Below are 14119 nucleotides of genomic sequence, written 5' to 3' on the forward strand. Positions count from 1 at the left end.
CTCATGACCATGTGCTTGCAAGGCAGGTGCTTATACCACTGAGCTAAATCACTGGCCAGTCCTATATTCTTTTGCTATGAATTATATTCATTTTAAGATCCAAAACACAACAATTGTGGATTCATAATTTCTATGCAGCATGTTGGTTTTGTTGGCATCCACATTCCACTGCCTGGAGCTGGTTGTGCTGATCAGAGGGTACATCACAGGAAGCAGCGCTCCTGCATACTGTTGCTCAGTGCTCACTCCCATCTGACTTCTCTGTTGTAGTTTCTGCTGATCTGCACTCTGAATCAGCTTCTCCATCCATTTTCAGTCCTTCCCTAACTGTTTAATCCTCAGTCCGTGTTTTACGGATTGGGACTGAGATGTGACATTCGTATATTGTATTAATCCTCTTTCTACTTATGTATTACTTAGGAATGCTTTGCTGAATTTCTTTGAATTGTTGTAAATTATCACTTCTTTATTATTACATCACTAGCTTAAATATTTTAATACTCTGGGAGTTGGATGAGAAAACAAGGTAGCTTTAAGGCAACACGTATGTCATATTTTAAAGTCCATTTCTACACATCTTATATCTGAATTTACAGGTAGTTTGCTATTTTTCTTTAAAAGAGAGATTCCTCTATAGTATATAAAGTTATAATATTTCAAGGAAAAAGACACACTATGGTAACTACTATTAAGTCGGGTTATTTGATGGTGAAGCAGTAGGTTGCTGAAACAGTCATGATTTGACCTGTATTATTATGTTGTTATGTCCTCTTTTATCTCAATCTCTCCCTTATTCATTGAAAAATTATTTAGTTATTTTGTATGATTTTTTAAATTATGAGGATAAGTTAAAATTAGCAGGATATATAATAGTAACTTTACTGATTTTCTATTAACTGGATTTGAAGTCCTGTAATACTGTCACTATCTTGTTTTGACTGATTAGACTCTGCTCCGTTCTGTATGATAGTATAGTTTGAGGGTATAGGCAACTACTTTGAAGGGAATAAGATTCACTAAGATGCCGATTCTGTTCTCACTACTATCTCCTTTGGAAGTCCTGTAAAGTTTACAATGTTAAGTTTTATTGTTCTTGTTCTGTACTGCTTTGTTCAACTTTATAATACCTAAGGAGATAGACAATTTTTTAAGAAGCATTATGGTAACCATTGTTGATAACCTTGTACTCTGTTTTTACATCATGTACTATGTCTATCCTTGGTTTTGACCGACAGCTTTGTCTTGCCATATTTGACTTTATTCTCTTCCAAAAAATAAAAGTAATAAGAGCTAAGGAGTAATAAAACCCAAAACGTTAAATTTTGTTGTAAAAAGAGAGGGGAAAAAAGTGCTCTAAAGTATACAACTGCAAGTGTGTTTAGGAGTGTTAAATAGTTGACCATATTAATGTTTTTGGTTGAATCATTGAACACAACTGTTTGCAGTCTCTCTGTTTGAATGTCCACTTTGTGGGCCTTGACTGTGACTTGAGCAACTATCTCTAACATGATAATGTGTAATCTGCTAACTGGTGATTTCGTATTTTGATTTGTAGTTCTGTATTACTTGTAAACTTATACCACTTTTTTGTTTGTTTTTTCTCTTTTCCTTTTAAATAAACAAAATAATTATTTGTATAACAACAACAACAACAGAAAAGAGAGCTTCCTATGCCAATAATCTTCCCGTGGTTTCCTGTGACAACTAAAGTCCATAATAGTCTTTGTCAAACCCCATTAGGCATACAAAGACTTTGACCCACAAGTTCTTCTTGTGATGTTGTTTGCTGTCCTGAAGCTGCCTTCATGTTTTATGTCTTGGTCTACTGAATTTGTTCCCATTTAAGGATATCAAAAAAGAGGGGGCTATCCCTCTGCATGGAAGCATTGCCCAACTCAGATCATTCTCACACTTAGGGCTGCTTAGACATCATTTAAATAAAATAGGCATCTTCCATTGCCCTGGTAAAAGTGGCCTCCCACCACAACTACTATCCAATTTCACTTTGTCTCCTCACCTTGCCACCTGACTTTTAAATTATACAAATACTGTCTATCATTGTCCCCTCTAGACTGTAAGGATCAGGGTTAGGATGGGGCTGTCTGTACAGCACTATCTGCTCTGTACTGAACACTGATAGGTTCTTCAATAAACATTTGTTTCAGTGTCCTCAAAACTAGATATTTTTTCCAAGCTTTACCATTTCTTCTAAGATTTCTTCTAATGCTGTTTCTTGCTTTGTCACTTAAGATCATTAAGTTGTAGGTGTCTTGGAATATAGCTATTCAGACGTAGGTGTGAAATAGGCCATAAAGAATGACAAGTGTCCAGAAGAGTGATTATAATGCTGATGAAAACATGAAAGTTAACTTTATTTTGTCATGGGAATATTTAATACTGAAATGCTTTCCCTAGAAAATAATTCATCCTATAGACTCAAATTATAAGACAAAATATACCATTTGAATTTTATAATAAGACAGTATAAGTCATGATTAACCAAAATATTTTTATCTGTGTCCCCAGAAACTAACATTTAATGGAATTGTACGTGATTACATTTTAAAGGTTTGCCAAATCATAAGGTATCTGTGAATATGTGATAGGTCAACTTAACTTGCTAAATGTAAAGTAATACAAAGATCATTTTGCGTATATCTGAGATCTACACTAGGTTCTTAAATGACTTGAAAAAATGTTATTCTCAAATAATTGACAAGCGAACAAAAAAAAAAACCCATCCATAAAACTGTTCAATTTAATTAAAAAAAATTTAGTCGGCATTTTGAACTTTAACAGGGAAATTGATATGAAATTACCTGAAATAAAGATAAAAAGCAGATTTTCAATGTACCTATCCTTTACATTTGTTGTCGGATCTGGTGCTGTTCCTATCTATGCAAACTGAAGTCAAATAACCAGGATTTTGGTCACTGTACTCAGTGCCAAAACACTACCCTTCTTGCACTTCTGAGGATCCAGCTGTGCTCTCTGCATGCTACAGAAGTGCCTTAGTGAGCCATTTCCCTGACCCTAAGCATTCAGTTATAAAAGACAAATAGAAAGGAAAATTTAATAAATACAATACAACAGGCTTTATGCTCAAAGTATTTTTCAGTATTTCAGACTCAGTGCTGCTTATCATTCTCCTACCCTCCCCTGCCCTCTTGCCAGCTTCCCCTAATATTCAGAGCATTCTCACCTTCAACTGAGTTCCTAGAACAAGCGCTTTGACTTCAGAAGAGAATTTAGGCTATTGTTTTAAACTTTACTTTTGTTCTTATCCATTAAAATGAATGTACACAAATGACACAGAAAGGTAACTGTTGCCTCTGAGTTTTGCAAAATCTAAATGAAACTAAGTACGATGAGAGTAAGGTCTAAGAGACAGGTCTACATTATGAATACAATATAAGATGCATTCTGAAAAGTTTTCTTTCCCCTGCAAAGATTGAATTTGGCATCTGTACCATATCCATGTCTATCTGAAGTAGGAGGTAGCTAGAAGCACTCAGTCATTTCCTAACTTTGTTTCTTAATCTGCAATACAGAGAATGTACAGAGTTTTCTTTGTATTAGGAAGGGTCAAGTGCGATGTATAACGCAGAAGAACATGTAAATCATGAAGAACTATACAAAGGTCCTATTTATGCTCTTCCTTTTTTTTTTAGTACATATTTGCAATACATTACATTTTAATTTTTTTGGTAAAATCAGTCATAGTGTTACTTTATACCATCAAGTACAGTGTAAGTTTTCATAAATACTTATGTGCTTTGCATTTAAAGGTGTAACTTGTACACGTATTCATCCTTTAATGAGTGTTATAGTTCCAAAATGTTACAAAGGCATGTATATTGGGCTTACTTAGTCTTCTGTTTTTCTTTTGTGTTGTTTGAGACAGGGTCTCATGCTATACAGTTCAAGCTGGCCTTGAGTTCACTTTGTAGCCCAGGCTGATCTGGAACTCGCATGGATCCTCCTGCCTCAGCCTCCCGAGTATTGGGATTACAAGCATGAGCCACCATGCCCGACTTTGGGCATACTTAGTCTTAACAAAGTGACTAAGAGTCCAACTAAAGTTAAAATGAAGAACAAACTATGAGACAATTCCTATATAGTAATGAAATAAACTCTGCCATTTGGGACTCATATCTTTCTGATACAATTTTTTCCACTTCAAAGACTTAGTGTTACCCTCTAAGTAGAGCTGTCTTTGATGAGCATGTAGGATGATTCTAAGGTGAAGTCCAGCCTGGGGAACTTAGTGATATAGAGAGATCTTGTCCCAAAATACACTTGTTTTAAAACAATACAGGGTTAGGGATAGAGCAAGTTACAAATGCTTTGGTTTAAATTCCTAGCACTTGAAAAAGGAAAAATAAACAAGGACAGTCTTCATTAGGGAACCAACTTGTAACTCACAATTATTTTCACCAACATTGATCATTTTAAAATTCTTGGGGGTAAAAATCAAAGATTTCATCTCTTTCCTCTAGCAGAATCCTTTCAGTTCGACAGTCTTAGCAGTTGTGAAGTATTGTACTGGCAGGTGGGGCAGGATAGGAGAAGGGATAAGGAGTAACTGACATTCCAGAGCTGGCAGGGTGTGATACATTAATTCCTAAGGCTTTACTTTCCTAACTAAATCCCAAGTTCATGTTTTGTCTCAAAATTTTGGAGCAACATCTCATGATCTCATGAGTGTTAGTTATTTAAAGTTCCCTTACATCAATTTTTTTTTCTGGACTCAAATTTCAGTTGGAAGGATGAAACAGCTTCTATAGACCTAATGTCAGGTTATCATGTAAACCCCTATGACAACTTCTACTTGAGTTTCCACAGGAAATCCTCAAGTGTTTGGGTCTGAACTGCTAGAGTATCCTTGCCTTCACTGGTGTAAGCAAAGTAAGAATCAGGTCTTACTTGTCTCATTAACTTTGGCAGCAATCTAGGTAAGGATAGGTAAATGTAAACGTATCTGAACTCTAAGAAAAGGGAATGAATATACTAAAAATCCTAATAAAGTTCCACAGGACAAGAGAGAGTGCTACTAACAGAAAGGGTCCATAATAGGATTGAGGAGTGAGTAGGGCCAAGAACTTGGTTGATAGGGGATGAAAAGACAGTGGCCTCAGGACAGGACAGAAATAAGTGTAGGAAAGCAAGGCATGGTTGGAGTGAAATCCTTGCCATCAGTGCCCAGCCCCAGTAAAGCCAACTCTTGAAAGAAAGTGTTCAAAGCCACCAAGGGTGTGAAAGCTTCACCTAAGGCCAGACAGTGTCCCCACGTCTGCCGCTGCCTACCTTTGGGCATCTTCCAGTAATGGATATATTCCCGGTGGTGGCCATCCCTGGCTCCCTTTGAAAACTTCTTGTTCTTCCGGGGAGCAGTTACTTGTGCCCCCACATCTCCATAGACCTCAGAGTCGCAGTCTGACTCCACTGACCCTTTGCGTTTGCGCTGGCCACAATTGGGGGCCACGCAACAGGTCAGAATGTTCCCCATAGGGTGTCACTGCACCTTTACTCAGCCCCCAATTGACCAGCTCAACAATGCAGAGAAGGGCTCTCCTGCTCTCCCTTCACTTTCGTCTCTGCCCAGCAGGCAGGCCCCACCCTTGACCACCTTTTCCCAACACCGCTAAGATGATTCGTCCTCCGTCATCCAGAAAGGGTAGAGATCCCATAAGTGCTGAGAAGCAAAGCCACTGCCAGAGTTTAGGTCAGTGCTTTCCTTCCTTCAGCCACCTCCTACTAACTGAAAGCACCTGGCTGGCACCAGCCAACTGGAATGCATTCTGTGGTTACCTGGTTACCAGCAGCCAATCACAACTCGGGTTCCATCCACACACCCGCCCAACTGTCACCCAGAACTTGAATCAAAACACACTGCCCCACCTGGGATGCTCAGTCTTTCACACGCAGGGTTTAAGTTGCCTGTTCCCATTTTTCAGGAGCTGGCTTTTCTAACTTTACTGGTGCTCCAGGGTAAAAGACTTTATAGAAGGCACCAGTTAGTGACTAGTTCCATAGGCAACTCAGCCTCCCTGAGTGGTACAACTTTTATTTTCTAATGGAACTTAGTTGTATTCAAATTTTTGACTGTTTCTGCACAGAAATGCTTTTCTAACCTCTTTCAAGCAAATGTTCATTTGTGCCTGTAACTTGAAGCTTTGATATAACTCTGAATAAATATTTCTGGCTATGTATCTTGAATGACACTCAGGATTCCTCATATCTACACTTCAAATAGGGAATGAACTGTCCCCTCCTCTCTGTCCAACTTTTTATTTCTTCCCTCTGTTTGTCCCTTTCACATCAGCAGTTCTTGGTATTTCTTTTCTTTTATAACTCATAAGGCATAAGTTTCTCCTACAAAATCGAAGAATCATAAAATGGGGCTCCAAGGTCCTGGTTTGATAAGAAGGGTAGCAGTTAACATTTATCAAGTGCTATGTGCATGGTGCTGTTCTAATTAAGATTCTCATGTAAGCCTAAAGTGCAATTACATCTAACATTTTTTAAATATTTTAGAAGAAATCTGAGATGCAGTATTACTTTGTAGTCAAGTTCACATGACTGTCTGGGTGGAGATAGAGTAGTCTGGGCCCTCAGGAGTATGGGTCAGCACAAGTGTATTAGCCATACTGTATGAAAGTAGGGTAGAAGTCAAAGTTATGTGGAGTGTCAGTGAGTATTAGGTTGTGCTTTACGGATGAGTACTTTTTTCACATAGATTTTAGACGTGTTCCCCTCATCAACATACAGTTCCTTGTCTATATGCGGCACTATAGTATGAAATATTTCCAACTGTGAGTCTGGGCAGGAGAAAAAGCATAGTTTTAAAAAAATTTTTATTTTAAACAGGGTAAACTAATCATAACAAAGCAGATCAGAGGAAAACAATGTATGTCACACTAATTTCAAAGCAAGACAACAGGATATTATCACTGTCTACCAAAAGGTCTCTTGTTTTCTTCTGAATAGTTGCCCATATTTTCACATATAATTAATTCATACACAAAAAATTAGTGGTTAGAACATAATGATGAAGGCATTGGCCTTGAAAACCATACAACAGGGAAATCAACAATGGGTTCCATAATTTGTCTTGTTATCTCCAAAAGAGCTATGCATACCTTTTGTATTTTGAAATTAAACAGTACAAAACAGACTCAAGTCCGTCTGAATAAAGGATAATAGTACTGCTGGATTTCACATCATGATGCTATGGAATCAGCACTGGATACATAGTGTCTCTTTTGCTTCAAAGTAGCTGTTCATTCCATTATGCATTATACAATCAATTCTCATAAACTATTTAGAAGTTCTATGCATGTATGCGTGTCTACATGTATACCTATGTTTTGTATATCAGATAGAAAAACAAAACAAAACAAAACAAAACAAAACAAATTTGTAGAAAAACCCAAAACAAAAAAAGACAAACAACAGTAGCAGAGTGCAAATAACTGATGATATAGGCCTTCCAAACAAGGTGGTAGGAGCATAACTAGAGCTGTTATTTTACACACTGACCTTCAAGAGTTTCTCAGATCACCATACAATAAGTTGCACAATTGTTCCAATCTATGAATGCTAACCATTTTCCAAGAACTTACAGAATTTGTGGTACAGTCATTTTAGATATCCTGTGTATTTATATAATTTTAGATACTTTTTATTTTTCCTTCCTTTTTCTTTTTCCTCACTTTCCCTGAGACATTATTTTTCCCTGTATGCAGATTCTTATCCTTTCACTGTATTTTATCTTATGTACTCTTACCATTTCTTACACTAGGGAGACTATACAGTATTTACACATGTGAGATTGATCCATTTCACTTGTGAGTATGTTCTCAAGTTGCATCCAAATACTTATAATAAATATCTCCATGTGATCTTTCTTTATGGCTGAGTAGTACTCTGTCACATAAAGTACCACATTGTTTTATCCATTCCTCAGTTGATGGGCACTTAGGTTGTTTCCAATACCTGGTGGTTAGAAATTGTGCTGCTATAAACAAGAGTGCACATATATCACAGTGGTATGATGTTTTCAGTTCTTCTGGGAATATGCCCAGAAGTGGAATAGATGGGTCAAATGGGATTTCCAATCCCAGATCTTTGAGGAGCCCCCAGACTGACCTCCACAGTGGCTTCACCAGTCTGAACTCCCACCAACAGTGAAGGGATTTCCTCCCCCACCTCACCCCAGCCTCTATAGCATTTGTTCTTGGTAGTTTTCTTGATCCTGGCCATTCTTTCTACAGTGAGATGGATTCTCAGGGTGCTTTTAATTTGCATATTTCTCTAATGAGCAATAATGCTGAACATTTTTTCATGTATTTATTTGCCATTTGTTGCCTTTTTGTCATTTATTGCCATTTCTTCATCTGAGAACTGTGCATCCATCTCAGATGCCCATTTTTGGATTGGGCCTTTCAATTTTGGGAGTCTCATTTTTATAAAACTTTTTATATTTTCTAGACAAATGTCCCTTGTCTGAAGGAAAGTTCACTAAGATTTCCCCCCATTTGTGGCTTCTCTTATTTCTCTCTCAGTGAGTTTTTTGTCTGTGTATGGGAATGCTGTTGATTTTTGAGTGTTGGCATTGTATCCAGCTATGTTACTAAATTTATTTATTATATCTTGGAGTCTTTCAATGGAATTTCGGGGGCCTTCTATATAGAGTACCATGTCATCTGTAAATAATGATTTTTTAACTTCCTCTTTTCCAATCCTTACTCATTTTATTTCTCTCTCTTGTCTAATTCCTCTGGCTAGTATTTCTAGCATTATTTTGAATAGGAGAGGTGAGAATGTACATCCTTGTCTTGCTCCTGATTTTAGAGTAAAGGCTTTCAATTTTTGGCCATTTAGTATGACGCTGGATATTGTTTTGTCATAGATGGCTTTTATCATATTGAGGTAAAGACCATGTATTACAATTTTGTGTAATATTGTTATCATGACTGAGTGTTGGATCTTATCAAAAGTTTCTGCAGCTATAGAAATGATCATATCATTTTTATTTTTGATTCTATTGATATGGTGGATTACATTTATTGATTTGTGTATGTTGAACCATCCCTGCATTCCTGGGATGAATCCCACTTGTTCGTGGTGTAAACTATTCTTGATGGTTTGCTGCATTCTCTTTGCCAGTAATTGAGAATTTTTGCATCTGTGTTCATTAGGGAGATTGGCCTGTGGTTCTCTTTTTTGCTTGGTCTTTCTCTGATTTTGGTGTTAGTGTAATACTTCCTTCCAGGAATGAATTAGGAAGAATTGCTTCCCTTCAATTTCATTGACATTTGTGGAGTGTTGGCATTAATTCTTCTTCGAATGTGTGGTAAAATTCTGCAGTGAATCAATCTGGACATGGGCTTTTCTTTGTTGGTAAGGTTTTAATTACATTTTCAATGTCCTTAGGTTATTTTGGCGGCTGTTTCAGAAGTTTTACATCTCCTCATTCCACTTTGGTAATTCATATGTTTCCTAAAATCTGTCCATTTCTCCTGTGTCATCAAGCCTATGAGAGTAGAGAGAGAGAGAGAGTTCAAAATAAGTATCGGTGATCTTGTGTATTTCCACAGGGTCTGTGGTGATTTCACCGTTTTCATTCCTTATTGTATAAATTTGAGTTTTCTCTTGCCTTGTTTTAATAAGGTTGGCCAGGGGCTTACCAATTTTATTTATTCTTTCAATGAACCAACTCTTTATTTCATTGCTTCTTTGTATCATTTCCTTACTCTCTATTGCATTGGTTTCTACTGTGATATTTATAATTTCCTCCCTTCTTTAACTTTTGGCTTGATTAGTTTTTGTTTTTCAAGATGTTTGAGGTGTAGGATCAGGTTTTTTATTTGTGTTCATTCTGTTTTCCTGATGTGGGGATTCATCATAATAAATTTTCCTCTGAGGACTGCTTTCATTACATCCCACAGGTTCCAGTGAGATGAATTTGTATTTTTGTTTGCTTGTAGGTATTGTTTACTGTCTTTTTAAATTTCCTCTGTGATCCACTGATTGCTCAGGAATGTGTGATTCAATTTGCATGTGTTTGTGTCATTTTTGCAGTTTCTTTTGTGATTTTCTAATTTCTAATTTCATGGTGCCATGATCCAATAAAATGCGTGGAAGAATTTCAAGTCTTTTGCTTTACTCAACCATGTTATGTGGGTAGCATATGGTCTATTTTAGAGAATGTTCCATGTGTTCTGAAGAGAACGTATATTCTGGTGTTGCTGGGTGGGATAATGTATATGTCCACCAAGTGCATATATTCACAGGTGTGATTTAGTTCTGTTATTTTTTAGTGCTTTTCTGTCTAGTTGATCATATCAATGGCATGTGAATGTCTTCTGTTATAATTATGTTATTGGTTCTTATTTCTGTTAATATTTGTTTTTCTTTGTGAGTTCACCCACATTTGTTTAATATATATTTAAGACTGTTATCTCTTCTTGAAATTTCCCCCAAGTAGTAGATAGTGACCTTCTTTATCTCTTTGGATCATTTTTGTTTTGAAGTTCACATTATCTGCAAACACAATAGCTAACCCTGCTTTTCTGGGGTTTCCTGTTGCATGGAGCATTGTTTTTCATCCTTCAGTTTCAGTCTATGAGTTTCCTTTTGGCTTAGATGAGGTTCTTATATACAGCATATGGTTGGATGTTGTTTCTTGATCTAGTGTGCCAGCATGTTTCTTTTAATTGGTGCCTTTATGCCATTTACATTAATGTTTATAGCTGTTATATATTGGTTTAGTTTTGACATGTTATCTTTCTGCTGTTGATTCTTTACCTTTCCCCTGGGTTTAATTGTTTGCCTTGCTTACTTGTTTTTTCATATGTCTATCTATAGCGTCTTTCAGTATCTTTGCAGGGTTGTTTTGGTGGTCATGAAGCTCTTCAGATGTTCTTTGTCATGGAATTATCTTATCTCTCCATCCATTTTGAGGGCAAGTGTTTCAGGGCACATCAGTCTGGGTTGGAAGTCATTTTCCTTTAGGATCTGAAATACTTCACTCCATGCTCTTCTTGACTTCATTGTTTGTGCTGAGAAGTCTGCTGTGATTCTGATGGGTTTTCCTTTATAGGTAACCTGCCTCTTCTCTCTATAAGGCTTTAACATTCTGTTCTTACATTGGGTTTCTGGATGCTGACTGTTATATGTGTGGGTGTTTTGTTTTGGTTATGACTATTTGGAGTCTCTATGCTTCACTGATCTGTATGTCAGTTTCCATTCTCATGTTTGGGGAATTTTCAGCTGTTACTTCTGTAATTAGCCTCTTGATATCATTTGTGTTGTCACCTTTTTGTTTGTTTCTGTCAATATTATCTTCTGTGTTTTGGCAACTGTATAGCCACAAATCCACCTCCACATTCCCATAAAGAACCATTTCATCTCCAAAATATTGTCTCGTGCTCCAGGTTTGTAGTTCTTCTCTGCCCCATCCTGAGACAACTAGTGATATTTTTTTTTTGGTCTTTTTCCTTTTTATCGGTACTGGGGATCAAACTCATGACTGCCTGCTTTCAAGGGAGGTGCTTATGCCACTGAGCTAAACCTCCAGCCCCGACCTGTGATATTTGTAAATGCCCAAATTTTCACTTGCTGCACACTGTAAGTAGAATCACATAATATCACATGTTTTGTGATCTGATTTCCTCTATGTAGGTAAATGTATTGAAGGCTCATTTACACTGCAGTGTGAATCCCTAGCATGTTTATTATTTTTAACAAGTTGTATTTTGGAGGTTTCATGCACTGTAGTATATTCTCTTACCTGTTTGTAGGCCTTCTGGTTGGTTTCTCACATGGTTAATTATGAAATAAATGACTGTATATTTTCCTCATCAGGTTGCATTGAATAATATTTTGCCTTTGTTAGTATATGTTGCAGTATATGATTATGTTAACTATAGGAAATCTGTACATAAACATAACATATTTCAGTTCCGTTTTTTATCCCTTGTCCCTCCATCCCTATTTAAAAATTAATATTCACTATTTTACAGGAAACACCTACCTCTAGAGTGTTTGAGTCATATGATAAATGCATATGTAACTTTATAACAGCTAATCTTCTTGGAAAGTCAGTTCAGGGAAAATTTTGTGATTTCCGTTCCAAGTTTTTCAGATCCTCAGCAGTAGTTGTCATTTGAAGTTTTAGTGTTCACTTCTGCCATTCTTGTATGTAATTAGTCCCTCATTGTGATTTTGACTTCATTGTTGAAAGAGCACTCTGGTTAAAAGAAAATCTTATTTTGTCATTGATATTCTCTCCCTCCACATGGAAGATACAGCCTCAATGTTGGTTTCTCTCTATATTTAATCTCTTCTTGCTATCTGAAGTTCGTCTCATGATTCCTTATATGTAACATGTTGTTTCTCCCTGCATACCTTTAAGCCTTTGTGTTTGAATTTTAGCATTTTAACTATCATATGCCTGTGTATTTTCTTTTGAGGTTTGAAAGTATTTTGGATTTCAACAAGGAAGCTTTCTGACAGTTGAGACCATTTAGGTATTTCTTCTTCATTTACTTCTGTATCACTCTTCGTTTTTCAGTGGAAAAACAAGGGGAGGAAAAGAAAAAGTCCTTTATTGCAGGCACATGAGGGCTAAGAGAAGTGCAAGATTCCTCTGATGCAGACAAAGAAGCCGTCAGGTTTGTATTTGGTTTGACGGAGGGTGGAGTTAGAAGGGTGCAGGCAGAATGACATATTCTTTTTTTTTTATTTAAGAGGAAAAAGAGAAAAACACAAAACAAAACAAAGCAGTGTAAGGTTACACATAATACAGAACTACAAAAAAAACATAACAGTAAGAAATCACTTGTTAATAGATTACATATTATCATCTTGGAAATAGTTGCTCAAATCACAGTATCAAAGAATACAAAGTAGACATTCAAACAGAGAGACTGCAAACAGCTGTGTTCAATGATCCAAAAACATTAATATAGTCAGCTATTTAACACCCCTAAACACACTTGCTGTTATATCCCTTAGAGCTCTTTTTTTTTCCTCCCTCTCTTTTTTACAACAAAATGTACACATTTTGGATTTTATTACTCCTTAGTTCTTATTACTTTTTGGGGGGGGAGAAAATAAGGTCAAATATGGCAAAACAAAGCTGTCAGTCAAAATCAAGGATAGACATAGCACATGATGTAGAACAGAGTACAAGGTTATTAACAATGGTTATCAACGTTGTCTCTTGTTTCCTTAAAAAGAATTGTCTATCTCATTAGATGTTATAAAGTTGGACAAAAAGTGGAGAACAAGACCAATAAAACTTAGGCATTGTAAACATTACAGGACTTCCAAAGGAGACAATAGTCAAACCAGAATGGGCATCTTTGTGAATCTTATTGCCTTCAAATTAGTTGCCTATACCCTCAGACTTGCTACTATCGCACAGAATGGAACAGAGTCTAATCAGTCAAAACAAGATCGTGGGAGTATTACAGGACTTCAAAGTTAATAGGAAATCGAAAAGAGTTACTATTATATATGCTAATTTTTTAAATTTTTCCCTTAATTAAAATAAACATAAGAAATAACTAAATAATTTTTTAAAGAATAGTAGTTACCATAGTGTCTGTCTTTTTCCTTAAAATATTTGGATAAAACTTCATATACTATAGCTTAAAATATTTCCATATCAAGAAGCCCAGAATAAAGCCTTTCTAATTAATAAGTGAAAATTTTATAAGGCTTCAATGCTAGATAATGGGGAATCATGATTACCACATATTTTTATATATTTGAATCATTACTTACATTAGGGAAACTATTTGGTATTCATACATGCGAGATTTATTTATTTCACTTATGAGTATGGTCTCAAGCTGCGCCCATTTATTGATAAATATCTCAATGTGATCCTTCTTTATAGCTGAATAATACTCCATTGTATAGAAATACCACAACTTTTTTATCCATTCCTCAGTTGATGGACACTTGGGTTGTTTCCAAGATCTGGCGATTACAAATTGTGCTGCTATAAACATAGGTGCACATATATCCCTGTGGTATGATGCTTTCAGTTCTTCTGGGAATATGCCTAGAAGTGGAATAGCTGGAATAAATGGGATTTCCAATC

General features: G+C 36.3%; 1 protein-coding gene across 1 annotated transcript in view; it reads right to left on the bottom strand.

Annotated features, from left to right (window-relative positions):
- The window catches only part of LOC100725511 (cyclin-Y-like protein 1), a 31820-nt gene extending 26311 nt beyond the window's left edge, over positions 1–5509 (bottom strand). The window contains exon 1 of the mRNA XM_063233627.1: positions 5308–5509. Within this exon, the coding sequence (XP_063089697.1) occupies positions 5308–5509 (202 nt within the window). The remainder of the gene's footprint in view (positions 1–5307) is intronic.
- Between the last annotated feature and the right edge of the window lie 8610 nt (positions 5510–14119).

This window comes from Cavia porcellus, unplaced genomic scaffold, assembly GCF_034190915.1.
Source record: "Cavia porcellus strain 051 isolate PalLab524CR breed Dunkin Hartley unplaced genomic scaffold, mCavPor4.1 scaffold_23, whole genome shotgun sequence".
NCBI classification, from domain to species: domain Eukaryota; kingdom Metazoa; phylum Chordata; class Mammalia; order Rodentia; family Caviidae; genus Cavia; species Cavia porcellus.